Below are 18,851 nucleotides of genomic sequence, written 5' to 3' on the forward strand. Positions count from 1 at the left end.
GGGTAGTCAAACATACCTGCATCATCCCTTTGAAACGAGGGGTATCGCCGGATATCTCGCCATAACAAACTCATACCGGCCATCACCAAAGCACCTTCAGGGATAACTGTACACTCGAAGGGACGGCCACACATTTTCGTGTACAAAGCGTTCGATACATATGCGTCCTCTGAAGGACCTTCATCTTTGACCTTGTCTTTTGGCCCCTTTTCCATCCAATGCATTTCACCAGGGATAACAGAGGCATCAATATAGAAAAACTTTTTCTTCCATTCTTTATCCCTAGAACTGGTAGGAATGTCCCTAAGGCAGGACACATCAGTATCTCGCCGATCGAAGGTGAAAAAAGGGGATTTCCACACAAGCACGAAGAAAGCCCTAAACACAACCAGTTCCGGAATATGACCTAGGGCAATACAGGCAAATTCGAACTGGCGGAGTTTCACCAGGCCAAGAGGATGTAATTGAGAAATGTGGATACGGTAAAAGTCAAGCACTAATTTGAGAAACTTGGTAGCGGGCAACCGGAAATTACAGAACTTGAAGAAATCACTAAACAACGTGATTTTACCCGTCTTCAAGGGGAATGCAGTATCCGTTTTGGACGGCAGTACAGGGTTCCATTCGGCCCGAATACCGTAATCTTGAACAAGGTTGTTGTACGACGTTACGCCCCACTTGCAGAACAGCACGTCGGTAGTGGCGGCGGCAGAAGAAGACGATTCACTAGGTTTCGAGGCCATTTTTTGAAAAGAATGATAAGAGAACGATTTGGGGGAAAGAGGTTTGAACTCTCACGTATAGAGGTGTTATTTATACACAAAAGCAACTTTTCAAATTCAAAAAAGACGTACGGGCGGAAATACGTGTCCAAACAGGGTAAAAACAGTTGTCATCTCAATGATGACCCAGCTGTCACATCCTATCTTTTTCCCATCATTTCCCCAAAAACGTAACGGCACTAAGCCCAACGTATTTGGCAATAAACATAGTATAATAACTTTTCCTTTTTTCCCTCTTAGTCCGAGCTAATGGATTTCATTCCATGAACTCGGACTGGGGGGACATGACGAGGTGTGACTCGCAACGGTCAACCCGACCCGGTTACAACCTATTATTTTAATATAAATGTAAATGATTATTCTAGAACCTTCCATATCTGCATGGAAGTTACACAACCAAATCTCCAACTTTTTGGGAAGATCATGTAAATCTCTAACTTATCGGAATATATCCTAGGTTAGGGGAAACCCTAATGGAAAACTTATAAATAAAGGTAAACGTATAAGGTATGATCATCTTGCTCTCACATAACTTCCTCCCCTTAATTTCTTTTACTCCCATAAACCGAGACTTATTCTCACGCCGGAGGGTGGTTACAGGAATAACCCCATTCCTATAACGAGTCCTAACGGTGTTTCTGTTTTGCAGCCAAGCGTGCGGGTCACTAATCATTGAAGTCCTAGTCCAAAACCACTGTATAGGTCAGTGTTTCTTCAGAAAGTAATATAAAATCTTGTTAATACCAAAGGTGTAACATGTAAGATAAACCAAGGGCCAAAACTCACAACTCATTCACAAAAATAAACTGTCGGTGCATAACCTCTCCATCAATCCATTTATTCCCTGTCTGTCACCGCGTTTTTCGCTATCCCTCAACACCCACAATTCACCACCACCGGAAAACATCTCCGGCAACCCAATCACCACCAATCACCACTCACCAAACCCCAAAACCATGGGATCTCTCCCACATTTCCTATCAGACCCACCGTCACAAAAACAACAACAACCCAATCTCGTCGACCCAATCAAACTCAAAACCCTCTTCAAATCCCAACAAAAATACCTCAACAACTTCTTCGACAAACTCGACCATTCTCAAGCCCACTTATTCACCCAAACCCTCTTAAACTCCACCGGCACCATCTTCATCACCGGCGTCGGCAAATCCGGTTTCGTTTCCAAAAACATTTCACAAACCCTCGTCTCTTTAGGCATCAAATCCCAATTCTTATCCCCAACAGACGCTCTTCACGGCGACATTGGGATATTAACCGAACAGGATGTGTTAGTTATGTTCAGCAAGAGTGGGAACACGGAAGAATTGTTAAGGTTGGTGCCGTGTGCGAGAGCGAAAGGGGCGTTTTTGATATCGGTTACGTCGGTTGAAGGGAATTCGTTGATGGGGTTGTGTGATTTGAATGTGCATTTGCCGTTGGAACGGGAATTGTGTCCGTTTGATTTGGCGCCGACGACTTCTACGGCGATTCAGATGGTGTTTGGGTGTACGGTGGCGATTGCGATGATGGATGCAAAGTGTTTGACGAAAGAAGGGTATGCTGCGAATCATCCTGCTGGACGGATTGGCAAGAGTTTGATCTTTAAGGTTAGGGTTTGGTTTTTTTTGTGTTTTTATGATATTTTTTTATTGGTGATGTGGGAAAGATTTGATCTTGAACTTGGGTTCTTGATTATGAAACTACAGTGGGTTGGGTTTTAAATTTTTAGGTTATTTCCCCACCTGTGATTAGCTAGTTTTTGAGAATTGGGTTAGATCTGGTTTCATGTAGTCAAATTCGATTCGGTTCTTTTTTTTTTTTTTGCTTTTAAACAGTAATCCATGTTTTAGATCAAACTGGTTTATACTTTTCATTGATTTGAAGGTTTTTCTTAGTTGTACAACTAATACGTCATGTTTTCCTATAGACCTTTAAATGTTGATAGCACTAATGAGTATACGATAAATATGGATTTGCAGGTGAAGGATGTAATGAAGAAGCAAGAAGAACTTCCAGTTTGTAAAGAAGGGGATCTAATAATGGATCAATTAGTCGAGCTTACAAGTAAAGGATGCGGGTGCCTTCTGGTGATTGATGATGATTACCACCTCATTGGCACATTCACCGATGGCGATCTCAGGCGAACACTCAAAGCCAGCAAAGAGGGCATCTTCAAACTCACCGTCGGTGAAATGTGCAACAGGTATTCAATTTTCACTAGATTCCATCTTTTCTTGTTGCTTTGATTCCGGTTTAAACGACATTACAAATAATAACAGGAACCCGAGAACTATAACTGCAGAAAGAATGGCGGTTGAAGCAATGCAGAAGATGGAGGCTCCTCCATCCCCTGTTCAATTCTTGCCTGTGATTAATGAAGATAACACATTGATAGGTATTGTGACGCTGCATGGACTGGTGTCTGCCGGTCTTTGAAGCTGCTATCGGTTCATTTCTGTTACGGTTTTACTGTGTAGCCTATAAGAAAGATTATTCATGTTCATCATATACATCATAACGGTTGTATTACTATTCGCTTCATTTTTTCATTGTTCCCCTAGGATTGTATGTTATCCCATGTAGATCAATATTGTTTATGTATAAGGCTCGTGTTGCTTTTTGGTGGTTGTACGCTGCTTATCTTTATGCTAAAAGAATTGCGAGAACCATATAAATATACGTGTGTACTGCTTTATGTGTTATACATTGTGTAGAATGTCTATATGGTTTTTAAGGTTTTTCGCATAAAATGATTTTGTATTGAACGCGCTCCTCTCTATTTGAACAAAATAGAACTCTTTCTAGGTGGTATGCTTGCAATCATAAAGCTAACATTGATTGGTGTATGAGGATTTAAATTTAGGGATTAAGAAGGGACAAGGGTTGTAATTGGTTATTTTAGAACTTGGTGCACATGTATGCAAATTATTATCATATTAATGAGAAAGTAACAAAACACTACAGCACAGCCACATCACAGGCATGTGATAGGAACCAAAAGATAATAACAGATTAACAGGTGTGAGGGAATGCATGTGCTACATTAACTATGATTATTACTCCAAATGATATCGGTAACGCCAATGATCTTTAGATCTTTAGGGTGTATTAACAGCCCTATGACCTTCAGATGTTGAAGTCCGAAATTCTAAGTGAAATTTGAAGTGGCTCATTTCGTACTAGAAAAGCCCGACTTTCTTTGGTTTCCGCAACCATAACCCTTTGATCGACTAACTACGTGGGAAAATTCCCACCTAAGTCTTGCCTGAAGCAAAATTCATAGGTGTGGGTGGCCCATTGGGTTTACTTAGACGTTCAAAAAAAATTATTATCGGCAAGTACTAATAAGACCCTGTGTAGTGGGGCGTTTTTTTTATAAAAAATTCAAAAAAAAACGCTCGAAAACGCCCATGCACCACTACATGGGGCGTTTTTTTAAGCAAAATTTCAAAAAAAACCCCTTTGGCGTTTTATAAACCACGCCCAACACCCTTTGTCTTTGTCCAATCAGATTTCATCTCCCTTGTCCTATCCAATAAGATTTTTTCTTTTTTTTTTCTTTTTTTTATTTAATGCCCCAATAATGCCCCATCCCCACTACACCCATTTTTCTAAAACGCCCAATAATGCCCCTTTGCTGACTGGACCGCCACGTGGCGTAAAATGCCCACACTTGGGGGCATTATTTTCCCCTTCCACTACACATGGTCTAAGAGATGTTATTTTTTTTACCAAAATATCATACACATTCTTAATGTGGATCGCAGTGAAGGTTGTCATTTGTACCACGTAAACGATAAAATCTTTTAATACACACAAGTGGACGTTTCAATTTTTTTTTTTTAATTTTTTTTATGTTAGCAGGTTGGATTATAATAAATGTAAGGTTTAGAAGTGTTACTCAAAACATTGAAAACTTTGCATAAAAACTTGCAGGTTTGACGGACTCATGTAATGGATTTTAACCCACATGTTTTTTTTTTTTTTTTTTTTTTTTTTGCAACAATGCGGCATAGTAATTTCAATCATGCGTCCAACTTTTGAGCTTTGATTCACTGTTGTAACTAAATTTTAATGCACGTATGAGTAAGAATGTGTCTAACCCATTATAATAGTGTTCCTTGTTATGAATATATTTAATATTAATGTGGTTATCAACACCTAAAATAGATTAGGCTTGTTTCACAAGTTTTCCTCTATTATATATAGTCTCTTGTATCTCTTGTAATAGACATCTCAATCAATAAGATTAATCTCTTTCTCCATATTGTTCTTTATATTCTTTTTGCTATTAGGCTAGTTTCACAACACGTTATCAGCACGAGACTCTAAGCGCGGAATTCTGGCAATTCATCCACGAAGTCGTAAAAAAATCAAAGTTCTCAAAACCGATTCCTAAAAGTAAGTATTAATTTTGATTCATGAGATTTATTAATTATTAATCTTGTATTAGTAATTCGTATTGATTTTTGATTGTTCAGTTTATCTTTTCAATTTTATCATCCATTCTAACTGAATATTACATCCAAGTATGATAACAAAAATTGATGAGATTTGCATGGATAAAAAACGAATGTAGTATATATCTGGTTAAACACTTACAATCATTCAACAATATAATTAATAATAATTCTTTTTGCTAGTACGTTAGGAAACAATAAGACTTCGGAATAGTATGTTCAAGAAATAATTACTATAGTATGTAAATATAGTATGTTCTGTGGATTTTGATGACAACAACTCCAAGTTTGATGTAGGAAGAAATATTATGTTTTTTAATAAGCGAAGGTTATTTTTATTCTTTGGTGGCTAGGGTTACATATTAGAATATGGCATGCCGTCACTTTGGCTTTATTGATATATCTTTATCTATAATAAAATTTTCAGTATCTCAATTTTTGTTTTTAAATTGTAATTGACTTATTACTATGGGATAAATTGTTTTGAATAGTCTTTTAATTTTGTTCTAAGTTTTTTTACGATGAATTACATTGTTAAAGTTATAAAGGGAAATCTAAGTCGTACATAATATGTTTTGAGATTAATCCAAATTATAGTTGACTATGATACAATATATATTTAAACTTTTTGATAGTTAAACGGCATAATGAACCATTGGTGATTTAATTAATTTATTTTGTAATCCTTTACTTGGCTTATTTAAAATATCCTAAATGTAAAAGTAACGAACCACTAAATGTTTTGATTTCCTTAATTGCAAAATTATACATCCTCTGTGATTTAGTTTTGATTGTTATTCAAATTTGCAATATATTAAATAGATTAAATCAACCAACTATCGTATAAAGATTGGTTACAAGATGCTACTTTTGGATCAGGTATATTCAAGTTGATAGTAGCTTTATATAAATTGTTGATTATTGAAGCCAACATTATTCTCTACTATGTGTGTTTTATATGATCAAAGATATGTTTGTAAAATCTGTACAATATCCATACCATTGATCTATCAATGAACAATAGTGTGATATTAGTTGTGATAGCAATCAGTCGCGATTTTTTTTTATTGTTTGCTATTAGTTGTGATCTATCATGACCTATATTGTTTGCATTTGTTTATTGATATTATTAAGTTGATATTATTAGTTGATGCTTATTTATGAAAACAATCACAACTTATACTATAAGAGTACAATGAATAAATTTATAAGATATATACTTGTTATTGGTTATACATGATTATATATATTTGCTGGTAATCGATGAAAGAAAATATCTTATTTCATAAAGTTTTGTATTACATACATTCAAGTGGTGTCTTTTATCACATGTCAGTTTTGTCTTCAAGATCCTTTTGAATACTTGTACAAGATGTTTTTTTTTTAATATTTGTACAGGAATTATAGTATAAAGCAAATAAAAATAAAAGACCAAAGTTAGTTGTTTTGTTATCACTCTCATGATAGAGTATACATGTGCTTAGATATGACACCTAATGTGTCATACTCCATAAATCTCATTATCAATTCATACAAGGTCATAAGATTTTAGACTGATAAACATTATATGAATCAGATACACAATTTCTCAATTGATATCATGTAAGAGGAGATGGTTTATGAGGAAAACTTTATAAATTCTTTTTAGTTGTCACACGTGAGATATGCTTATGAAGTAGCAATATCATAAAAAGAGTATGAAAGGTTTGAAGTGCTTTTATACTCGTGTGACTAAGCAAAGAATGAAAATCTATGAACGTTTTCAGATTCTATCACATTTCCTTAAGTGAATGTGATTACATATTAATCATTGTAAAAGGTAGTGATCATGGACATATTGAGGAAGTTATAATAATGAGACCGACCATCAGAAGTGCAACGTGATTATGTAAATAATGAGATTGAACACCACAAATGGCAAATAAAGAGACTAGTTATAACATGATTGTTTGAACTTTGAACTTATAATATATTCTCTCTTATCTTACTTTTGTATTACATATGTGCAAGTAATACATCTACAATCATAAACTAGACGTTTATGGATCATGATATTTGATTGGCATGACCGGTTAGACCACACCGAGTCAATGATGATGTGAAACACAATGAAGAACTGAAAGATTCTTCCTGACAATTAAAGATGTCTTTGCTCTCAAGAAGAAAGTAATTATTTACCAACCAAGATAGGGTGTGAATCCCTAAATATTCTGGAATAAAGAAAGGACACATATATCCAAATATGATACCATTTAGTGTTTTAAATCGATGCATCGTCTAAATGGTTATCAAATCCGCAACATGAAGTTTGTGTGATTGTGGCTTAGCTAATGTGATAACAAGCATATTAATCCAGATTAGTATATTTATTTGGTAATAATGAATTTGATTCCCAAGTTATTAATGATCATTGGAATAAGTGTTATTGTTGAGATGATCACTAAACATCTATTATTGATTACAATGCCAATGATCATGAGAGGAGCAGAAATTCATTTAGGTACATGTAATTTTACATATAGTACCATTAACTCACATCAAGCCAATAAGTTATAGTTCTCCCCATACAGTTGGTTTTTGGTCAGGAACCAAAGATGTCTCATCAAAGATTTTGGTTGTGCGACATATATTGAAACTCATCCACCACACCGCACAAAGATGAGACTTCTAAAAAAGTTTGAGAATATGTTGGGTATAAATAATCATCTATTATTGAATACTTAAAGCCATTAGTGAGAAATTTGTTTATGGCTCATTCTTTTTCACTTTAGTGAATGAATGTTCCCAACATTAGGGGGGGATAACAAGCAGTTGGAAAGTGAAAAGTGGAACGAATTATTATGTCATCTTGATCCTCAGACTATAAACGGTAAATCAAAAGTTCAAAGAATAACTCATTTACCAATATTAAAAAACAAATTACCAGACAAATTCACTGACCTAAATAGAGTGACTAAGTAAGTCACATAATCAACTGCTTATGCTCCAGTCATATTTACGTCCCAAGAGGACAACCACATATTTTCTAACGAGTCTATTGCACGCCTGAAGCGTGGTAGACTAGTCGATTCCAGTAAGACAATTCCTCGAAAATTGGAGCAAATAATTAAGATGGTCAAGTCGAGGTTATAGTAATAAGATCTCCTGAAGAGACAGTAGACATGATGGTTCAAGAAGAACCTCAGGTACCTGAAAATAAAGAGATCTCGATAAGTTGTATCATGTCTAAGATATGTATGGAATCGAAACAAAATCGACGTCGTTATACTTGTGTATATAATATAGCGCTTGAAATGATGAAATGACGAGGATCAAGCTTTAAGATCTGCCTATGAATGAAAATACATAAATGATTGGCCAAAATGGAAAGACGCAAAGTATGTCAGATTAAATTCTCTAATGAAATGGAAAACAAATGAGCTTTAAGAACAACTCAATACAAACCACCCTCACAATAGGCAAATTGGATTTAAATAATCCCAACTTGCTCAATTTGGCCGATAATAATCCCAACTCAGTTATTGGCCGATAATAATCCGAACTGGTCCACTTTTGGCCGATAATAGTCCGCCGTTAAAAATAGCTTAACGGAGTTAAGCTTTTTTTCGAATTACAAACCGATGTTTTATGGATTTTGATCAGAACGAGGATACGAGTTGATTGATATAAATTTTACCTCGAAATACTGCCCCAAACAACGAAAACGGTGCTTCAATTCGGGTGTTTAAACTTCCAATTAACAAAAATCAAGTCGTTTGAAGCACCGTTTCGAGGTTAGTTTTACATAAATCGAATTGTATCCTCGTTATGATCAAAATCTATAAAACATCGGTTTGTAATTCAAAAAAAAAGCTTAACTCTGTTAAGGTATTTTTAACGGCGGACTATTATTGGCCAAAAGTTGACCAGTTCGGATTATTATCGGCCAATAACTAAGTTGGGATTATTATCGGCCAAATTGAGCAAGTTGGGATTATTTAAATCCAATTTGCCTATAATTTATTTTATTTTATTTTGTATTGAACTTGGGCCTCTTTGATCCAAAATTACCAATTCTCTCTCTCTTTGAACAGCCACTTCCATTTTGTAAATAAACTCAAAATCTACTATATAATAAAATATAATAAGGTTACAAATTTATGAATCCAACAGTGACTACAAACCACCCACAGTGACCGGTATGCATGAAAGTTTTAAGGCTATGTAACATGATTTGATTCTGAGCTTGACTTCATGAGTCATGACTCGTTGATGTTAACCGAGGTTTCTTGAGCCCTTAAAAATCCACCTACCTACTTTTTAATACAGTAAACTTACTCCAACAGTTACTGCTAAAATCATATATTAATATTTTAATATAAAAGCAGAGAACGGGCTTCTACGTTGCATCAGAATATAATCTCATATTTTAACTGAGTGGTATGGAGCTGAGGTCTCATTGGAAACAGTCTCTCTATTCCTTTGGGGTAGAGGTAAGATTGTCTACATCTTACCCTCCTCAGACCCTATCTAAGCTTTGCTATTGGTGGGATTTAGAGTATGATGATGATGATTTTAACTGACTGATAAGCGTCACCCTCCCAAACTTTACTAATAGCTTTGCTATTGTGGGATTTAGTTAGTTTGGTGATTGTTGTTATAAGCGCCAATCAAAATTGATTTTTACAACATAACAAAAAATTATTATCCAAATCTTTTCTTGAACACCAATTTTTTACCCCTAAAAACCACATAATCCTGTAGTTGCAAGGGTTTGAACCCACACTACTTTCGTGAAAGGCAAACACCATACCACTAGATCATGGGTAAATTAATATGTAGCGATAAAACACATTAAAACATTTAGGTGTGGTAACAATAAACTGACATAAGTAAAAATCCAAGCAGTTTGTGTGTAATGTATCAAAGGGCTTGTATCCGAGCGGTATCAAAGTGTCTTAGGCGGGTCACGAGTGATTCTTCTTAAATGGTTGAGGGTTATAGTGGAATGTAAATTATATATAGGAGTCATTGGAGGTAGCTAGTGTTATTAATTAAAGGTGATAAAGAAAATAAAAGTTGGTAGGCACCAATTAGATGACATGCAGAACTGCAGGCATTCAAACCCTAACTTCAATTTCATAATTTAAAAAAAGAAAAAAAAAAAACAACAAACTCAGAACTTTAGTTGGGGCACAATTCCCATGCAGCATCTCCCTACTCACTCACTCACTCACCCTACACCTTTTAACCTTGTGTAATCCGCCACCCATCCACCACAAACACACACAATGGGGATGAAGGGACACCCACAGAACAACGGCACCGGAGGCGGTAGCAGCGGCGGTGGCGGGTGGATGATGAAAAACAAAATGGCCATGGTGGCAGTGGTCATTCTGATGGGAGTAATTGGAGTGATGGTGGTTCAAAAGGTGAAAGACAGAAGATTGTTTAACCTTGTTATTAAAGATAAAGATCGCCAAATATTCTCTCTTAACCTTCTCTTGCAGGTTAGTAACTTCATAGTTCATACTCACTTTCATGTTGATTAACCTTGTGAATTTTAAACAAATATGTTATATGATTGTGTAGAAGGAAAGACAATATGCAAAAGAAAACAAAAGGAAGAATCAAGATTTGAATGCAAAGTTATACTCCCTTAGAACCCAAAAGATTGAACTCACCAACAAGATGATGGAAATGAGATCAATTATTGGTTCCATGAAAGATGAACACCGAGCGTTGGAGTTGGCGATTGACGAGAAGCAGAATGAGATCAACCAGAAAGAAACTGAAATCAAGGATTTGAAAAACAGCCGGAAAATGCCTCCGAAAATCTGGTCAGTCGGTTCTAATGACACGTTGAATTATCGACTCAACGTGACCGAAAGAAGTGTGTCGTCTGGTCAGTTGAGCAATGGGAAAAAGCCGAATCATCAAGAGAATAAAAACCCAGATGTCAAAGTTCAAAAGCCAAAAGATGAAGCTTCAGAAGCACTTCAAAAAGAGCATAATGGTGATGCGAAGATTGATAAGTCCAACGTAAATGGTACACTAGCCACAAAGGAGAAGTGGGATTCTGAAGAAAATGGTGACGGTTTAACCATGAAAGGAAGGAGATTCTTTATAGGGGCAACTGAAAGCCAAAGGGACAAGAGTAACGGTCAAGATGAAAGAGGTGAAGTGAAAGCAAACACAGAAGAGGGTCCGACAGAAGTCGCACGATTCAAGTCTGGTAGACCAAACTATGAAGCTGACAGGATGGATGAAGATGAAGCAGAGACAAAAGTGGATATGAATTCTGCTAGAAATGGCTCAGCAGAAGATCAAGATTACAAGGAAGCAAAAGAAGAGTGATTTAACCATATCTTTAGATAGTTTTTCGATTAAAAGTAATTTGTTTGTTGTGTTTATCTGATTTCATGTAGTCATGAGAGTTGAACTTGAATGTAATTTGCTGTTGTTCGAAACTCTAATTATCAAATCTATCAACAGAAATTCAAGATAATTCATAATTAGGAGCATGAGCAGCACAAATACTCGCGACTGAAGTTGGTTGTTATTCAAATATGTGATGTCTTTATGCAAAATGTAAGATTGAAAGGCATAATATAAAACTAGAAACTAGAAAACACTTGAGGAATTCAAACTGTCCCCAAATAGGATAGTTGGATTTCAAGTAAACCTTACATTGAACCATTCAAAAAATTTATTAGCAAAAAGCTTCTGCAGCAAATTTCAACCTCTTAGTTCACTGCTTCCGCCTTTTTCTGCCACACAAACAAGAAGTATATGAAAAGCATGATCCTTTAAAATAAAGAACTCATTCGTGAGAAAGTTGATTTTATTTGCCGGGTCGATGAATGTATATAATATCCGTAGCACAATTAGCAGCAAATGAGTTCCTAAGGAAACTGTACAACAAATAAACAAACGTAGCCAACATATTTTTCACTCACAGCATAGCTATTGATAAGGTCTGGGGAGAGTTTCGAGGCGAAACAAGGCGTAAGGCCGAGGCGGTATTAATAAATAAATATAAATAATTACATATATTATAAAAATAATAATACTAACTAATTTCAACATTAGATTCATCAAATCATCAAAAACACACTTAAAAAAGACGTGAAATGCTTGAAATTGACACAAAAAGTCAAAAACATCAAAAACAACTATCAAAATCCCCTAAGGCACACCTGAGGCGCAACTTTCTTAGCGCCTCAGCCCCTCTGAAGCGCATATACATTTAAAACACCATGAGGCGCGCCTCAGACTGGATTTTGGCCGTTTCGTCTCGAGGTGCGCCTTGAGGCGCACGCCTCAAACGTATTTTAAAACCATGGTAGCAACAGATAAAAGAGCAAAAATTCAGTAGCAATTATACACTCCTCTAAAAAGGTCTGTACGCTCATATAGCACTAAGGCAAGACTAAAACAAGCAAATATATCGAAAAAGCTAAAGCCCCAAAACAAATCTAAGACCGATCTATACACTACAAAAGAAGTCCACAACCCTAATACGACGTCTCCAAGAACTCTCAAAAAAACTGTATGATTGTAAAAAACAACCATCTGAGCTATTTACTACTCATGAGCAAAACAAGAAAAGCAAAGAAATAACTTTTCCCATTTCTGAAAATCAACCAAAACCACCAACCCGAGAAACATGTGGTATTTAACAAAATAAATTTCTATCATGTTCTACAACATTTCAGCACAAAAACAATATCACCATTCCAATGAACATTTTAAGTTACTAGCATGATAAAATAAAGCAACAAATGAATTCAAGCAAACTAAACTATACCTCATCTTTCTTCTTCCCTCCCGAAAACGCCTTGTACCCACCGAATATCGCCAATCCCCAGCCAGTTAGAGAAATAATAACAAACTACAAAAAATACATTCACATAATCAGCAAAACAAATTTAAAAAAGCTAAAAAAACAACCATCTAAATACTCTCAACTCACAACGATCACACAAAAACTAACCCTAACCCTAGCCAAAAAAACAAATCACAATACAATCCAACAAACAGCCCTAGCCAAACAAATCATTCTCCAAAATCATTAAAAAACCCTAAAAATTAAGAAAACAAATTTATTAACAATAATAATAGAAGACTAACATGCTCTTCCTTCCACCTAGACGGGCTCATCGGATCTTTCCAGAAGTCCACCTTTGCCGGTCCATGATGATCTGTAAACATATAAAAAACGTTACATAATGACGACTATTGTGGTATAGATTTGTGAAAACAATTTAATCTTTCGAGATTGATGACAACAAATTAAATTCACAAGCTAGGGTTTTTTATAAGATACAATAAGAGGTGATAATTGTTACAGCTTACCGGCGGCGCCAGCGAGGCCGCGGCGCGGGATAAGAGAAGCGGCTTGAGGAGCCGATCTAGAAGAAGAGAGGCGTAGGATGTTAGCCGCTTGACGAGCCGCTAAGGTTGTAGCCATTTTGCAGGTGTGAGTGAGGGTTTGTTTTCGGATGGATTGGGTTGGGATCAAAATGTGTTTGGGGAAGAAAGTGGAAGTGTCTGCTGGTGGAATAGAAGAAGGGGCGGATGCCTAAACATAAACGGTGTCGTATGGTTTTTGGTTGCCGAAAGTTGCGAGTTGTGTCCTTTGAGTTTTTGGATTGTCTCTAAATGCCCTTTGAGTTTTTGGATTGGCCAATAAAATAAAGAAAAAATTACAAGTTTTGTCCTTTATCTTTATACCACTTTTCAGGCGGTGTCCTTTTTAACGAATGTTGACAGGCGGTGTCCTTTACTAGGTATTTTGTTGCAAGTTTAGTCCTTTACACCTAACCCAGTTAAAAAATCCTGTTAACATTCGTTAAAAAGGTCACCGTCTGAAAAGTGGTATAAAGATAAAGGACAAAACTTGTAATTTTTCCTAAAATAAAAGTTAGAATTATAAAAATTCTATAACTTAAAAAAAAAAAAAAAAAAAAAAAAAAAAAAAAAAAAAAAACTTTAACCCCTACTATGAATTCTAAAAATTCTATAACTTAAAAAAACTCTAAAAGTTAGAATTAACACGTGACAAAAGGTGAGTGGCTACTGAGGAAAGTTCTTTTAAGCCGTGTCGGAACTCGTGAAAAGGCTCGTGGAGCCGTTTCAGTTGGCTATTTTTGAAAAGTTACCATTCAATGGTTATTTTGGTGATTATCCCTAAAAAAATCTTATATAAACGGTTTCAAGTGTAAAAGAACAAATTTGAACCATCTATATTTTAAATCAATGATTGGTGTTGATTACAGATCAACCCCTTATAATTTTTAATGCGTGTTAATAATGTTAGGGTCAATTAAGTAACTGTGATGGTTAATAAAAAAGGTACATTTGTTTTTAAAAATAGTCAACAAAAAGCCCCCAAAAGTAGGGATAATTCCAAACGGTAGGGTAATTAAAACATTCCAATAGTTGATTCAGAGGATTAGTTTGCCATTTAAAAGAAATATTTTAATTAAAATTATTACTTTCTCCTTACTAGCATAACGAGACCCAAAACCCTCCACCCCACTGTCTTCTATCTACGATTTCATCCATCACAGTGCAAAGTGATTTTTTTATATTAGTTGTTTATTAGTATTAGAAATGTGTTATTGTAGTATGATTTTGGTTATGTTGTTTTTATGAATGAATGGACGTGCTAGAAAGTTCAGTTTGTTGATGTCCTATTAGTTCATTATATTCAACCAGATGTGCTATTCTTTTGTGATTGTGGGTTTTGATTACAAACATAATTATATCCAACATAAATAAATTACTATCAGCAGAACTGCACATATACAGATTAATATCAGAACTGCACATTGTGGGTTTTAAAAATGATTTTTATTGTTTGGTTTGTATCGCCTAGGCGCGAGGTGACCTAAGGCGTAAACCAAAACGCCTTGTGTGACATAAGGCGCAGAGTGTACAAAAGGCGCAGGTGAGGCGCTCTTTAGGCTAAAATTTGACCTTAGGCGCAGGTGAGGCGCGTGCTTTTGTACATGGGATGTTTCTATGCAGCTGAATGTTGTAGAATAGGCTTTTTAATTTTTATGTGGTACATTTATGTTTTGTTTTTCATTTTAAAGCATATATAAACTTCATTATAGCTAAATCATAAGCGGAGATGCTAAAAACTTATGAGATATATAAAATAATTTAACATTCATATAATCATTTTGCGCCTTGCATACGAAAAGCTCACCGTTTTTGCGCTTTGCGCCTCAGTTTTAGAACTCATCGCTTTTATGCGCTTCCCGCTTTTTTAAACCAAGGTTTGTATATGGATTTCGGCCGCAACGTGGGATTGGAAAATCCTAGCTTTCTATAAATCATGATATTAGCACTTATCAGCACATCCATTTATATATAAACCACATGCATTTTAGATAAAATGGGATATTAGCACTTCGATTTATATAATTAGCACATTCATTTGTAGTGGAGGGTTCAAATGAGAAGATTTTTTTTATAAGAAAAAAAAAAAAAGAAGTTTCAACCAATTCATTTTACTTCATTTAATATTTGCATTTAATTTTAATATAAGGGTATATTGGTAAACTTACAAAAATCATTAATTTGTATTATTCTCCTTTATTAACTAACTAAATTAAATTTGTAACTTCTTTTCAAAATATATATTTTTTTCCAAATTAAAAAAAAACAACTTAATTTAAAGTGTAGAATAAATTACTAGTTGTGTATTGTGTAGGATATATTTCGAGGTGTGTAGGATAAATTTCTACTGTGTAGGATAAAATTTTATAATGTGTAGTGTATATGTAGAAAAATTTTGATATGTGTAGGTTTTGTAGATTATATGTAGGATAATTAATGATTAGTTGACTAATTGATTAAAGAGTTAAAAATTAATGATATGAATTATAAATGAAATAATATTTTACTAATATGTCATTTCTTCTTTTTCTTCTCACATTAAATTTTCTTTTCAAATGAACATTCCCCTTCATTTGTAATGTGCTGATTATATTGTTGTTCTTCCATTTCGGAATTTTTGTAATCATTTAAAGAAGATGATGAATGTTTGGAGAATTATACCGAAAAAACGATTTCTTCATAAAAAATATGAGAAATAAATCAATGTAAAAGACCAGTCAATGAGATTACATGATTGTAGGGATTTCCTAAAAGTAAATCTCAACATATGTACAAAAATACCCGTCTTAAGGTCACCTGTAATGGGGCGCTTTAGCCCAACATAGCGCCATTATAGCGCCTGGAACACCGCCCCCCTGGGCGCTATGTTCCAAATTTTTTTACCGGCGCGATAAACATAGCGGCGTGAAGACAAAATATTTGAATTTTTTTGACCGTTTGTAACGGTCATTTTCCTTAAAAAAAAAAAAAAAATTCATTTTATTTTCAACTTTCCTTTAAATCAATCTCATCTCTCCCAAATTTTTTACCACACATCTTCAAACTCTCATCTCTCCCAAATTTTTTTTACAATTCTTCATATTTTATACAATGAATCCATTCAACCGGGGCTTCATTCCTCCGCGATCTAGTGGCAATCCTACTCGTCCCGTGGCACCGGTTCCCACTAGACCCAATCCTTTCGGCTCCGGTTTTCTCGACTACAATCAACAAAGTCCCGGGTTCATGAATCTTTTGAACCAACCGCTATCATGGGACCCTAATCTCTACGGGTGGAACCCAAGTCAAAACATGGATGGGATGGGGTCGTCTCAAGCGTTTGGGTCGGCTCAAGCGTTCGGCTCCCCACTACGCGAACCCGATGTTGTTCCGGAGACGCAACCCGAGGTACCGGATACGCAACCGGAGACGCAAAAAGGAAAAGGAAAAGCAAAACGGGCACATAAAAAGAAAGTTGAAACCAACACCCGAACGAAAAAAAATGTGCAAACGTGGGAGCCCGAAGAGGAGTATGCGTTAACCCGCGCTTTCATCGATGTTTCGGAGGACCCGGTCATAGGTATTTTTATTTTTTTTTTCTGTTTTTATATTTTTTTTTCGGTTTTTATATTTTTTTTTCTGTTTTTTATATTTTTTTTCTGTTTTTTTTATTTTCGGTTATTTATTTTCTGTTTTTAAATTTTTTTTCTGTTTTTTTTATTGTCAGTTTTTTTTATTTTCTGTTTTATTATTTTATGTTTATTATTTTATGTTTTTTTTTCTGTTTTTTATTATTTCCAGTTTTATTTTCTGTTTTTATTTACTTTCTGTTTTTTATTTTTTTTTTTCTGTTTTTTATTATTTCCAGATTTTATTTTCTGTTTTTATTTACTTTCTGTTTTTTATTTTTTTTTCTGTTTTTTATTATTTCCAGATTTTATTTTTTATATTTTGAGCTAACATTTAATATTGTTTTGTGTGTAGCAAACAATCAAAGTAAAACCGTATTTTGGAACCGAGTACGAGAAATCTTTTTCGAGCTCATGGGTAGGGGAGAATACCGCCTACCGGACTCTATATCGGGGAAGTGGACCGATATAAACAAGAGGTGCACAAACTTTCAAACCGTGTACCAACGCTTGTATTCCGGATGGAAAAGTGGAAGTAGCGATGAAGACATTACGCAAGAGGCATTGGTCGAGTATACGGAGGCTAATGGCCATTTCCCGTACATGAAGTGTTGGCAAATCCTTCGCCATAGCCCCAAATGGGCCGTCGTAACTACTCCTAGTGGTCGTTCGGGAAATACACGGCCATCAAAGAGGTCCAAAACAAACGAGTCCGGTGAACCCGAAACGCCAACCTCCGACGCTCGAAACATCGGCTTGGACGAGGATATTCCGGATGACGAGCCGGTGGAGGAGCTACCAAGACCGCCCGGAAGAAAAGGCCGGGCGAAAAAACCCGAGTCCTCGTCGATGTCTATGGGAACGGATATGAGTCACGCATTTTCGGAGATAAACAAGCGGCTTCAAGACATACACGAACTCGGTAACAAACGTTTGGAGGAGAACGAAAAAGTTACGGAGATTATGCGGGATCGACAATGGGCTAACGACTTTGACTTCTACTCCAAACCGCATGACCACTTAACGGGAAAAGCTTTGAAAATGGCGTTGGCTCAAAAGGAGCGGATTGAAAAAAAATATAATCTTTGATTGTGTAATTTTTTTTTATGCTAGTTTAATGTTTTTTTTTCTAGTTTCATGTTTTTTTTTATTTTATTGTACTTTTTTTTATTTAATGAAATGAATTTTATTTTTAAAAAACTTACAAAATGAATTAAAAAATTAAAAATGAAAAAAGAGTAATGATTACACAGGGGCTTTATGACTACGGCCCCAAATTGCATAAAGCCCCATAAAGCCCCTTTGCTGACGTGGCATGCCACATGGCGCATAACGCCCCTTTGAGGGCTTTATGACTACACATGATCTAAGAAAATAGGTTGGGTGCCACATGGCGAAATCTAAATGGTACCAACAATTTTTAGATAAAATTTAGTTTGTATTTAATTAATACTACTCCTGAAAGAGCTTGCAAGTGGTGACCATAACGTGGTTAAACAAATAAACAAAGTGCTCCATACAATTAAGTAAAAACTAAAAACTTACACATCTATCCTGAAGTCCTGATACATCTCGAGGTTCTTTATAGCGTAGTGGTATTTTGGTGGTGG

The 18,851-nt window shown here is 35.4% G+C and overlaps 4 protein-coding genes across 4 annotated transcripts; 3 read left to right on the plus strand and 1 right to left on the minus strand.

Moving 5' to 3' along the window:
- The first annotated feature begins 1,543 nt into the window (after positions 1–1,543).
- LOC110926426 (probable arabinose 5-phosphate isomerase) lies at positions 1,544–3,484 on the plus strand. Its single transcript, XM_022170193.2, has 3 exons — positions 1,544–2,389; positions 2,762–2,985; positions 3,062–3,484. The coding sequence occupies exons 1-3, from the start codon at positions 1,739–1,741 to the stop codon at positions 3,216–3,218; spliced, it is 1,032 nt and encodes a 343-aa protein (XP_022025885.1). The 5' UTR covers positions 1,544–1,738; the 3' UTR covers positions 3,219–3,484.
- Positions 3,485–10,414: 6,930 nt separating this feature from the next.
- On the plus strand, positions 10,415–11,674 carry LOC110921303. Its single transcript, XM_022165596.2, has 2 exons — positions 10,415–10,731; positions 10,814–11,674. The coding sequence occupies exons 1-2, from the start codon at positions 10,513–10,515 to the stop codon at positions 11,576–11,578; spliced, it is 984 nt and encodes a 327-aa protein (XP_022021288.1). The 5' UTR covers positions 10,415–10,512; the 3' UTR covers positions 11,579–11,674.
- An 84-nt stretch (positions 11,675–11,758) lies between these two features.
- On the minus strand, positions 11,759–13,836 carry LOC110921304. Its single transcript, XM_022165597.2, has 4 exons — positions 13,580–13,836; positions 13,355–13,425; positions 13,032–13,115; positions 11,759–11,991 (listed from the first exon to the last, which is right to left on the minus strand). Exons 1-4 carry the CDS (start codon positions 13,692–13,694, stop codon positions 11,968–11,970), a joined length of 294 nt encoding a protein of 97 aa, XP_022021289.1. The 5' UTR covers positions 13,695–13,836; the 3' UTR covers positions 11,759–11,967.
- A 2,848-nt stretch (positions 13,837–16,684) lies between these two features.
- Positions 16,685–18,370, plus strand: LOC110925566. Its single transcript, XM_022169495.2, has 2 exons — positions 16,685–17,192; positions 17,597–18,370. The coding sequence occupies exons 1-2, from the start codon at positions 16,724–16,726 to the stop codon at positions 18,328–18,330; spliced, it is 1,203 nt and encodes a 400-aa protein (XP_022025187.1). The 5' UTR covers positions 16,685–16,723; the 3' UTR covers positions 18,331–18,370.
- The last annotated feature ends 481 nt before the right edge of the window (positions 18,371–18,851 follow it).

The sequence above is a fragment of the Helianthus annuus genome, chromosome 17 (assembly GCF_002127325.2).
Source record: "Helianthus annuus cultivar XRQ/B chromosome 17, HanXRQr2.0-SUNRISE, whole genome shotgun sequence".
Taxonomy (NCBI): Eukaryota; Viridiplantae; Streptophyta; class Magnoliopsida; order Asterales; family Asteraceae; genus Helianthus; species Helianthus annuus.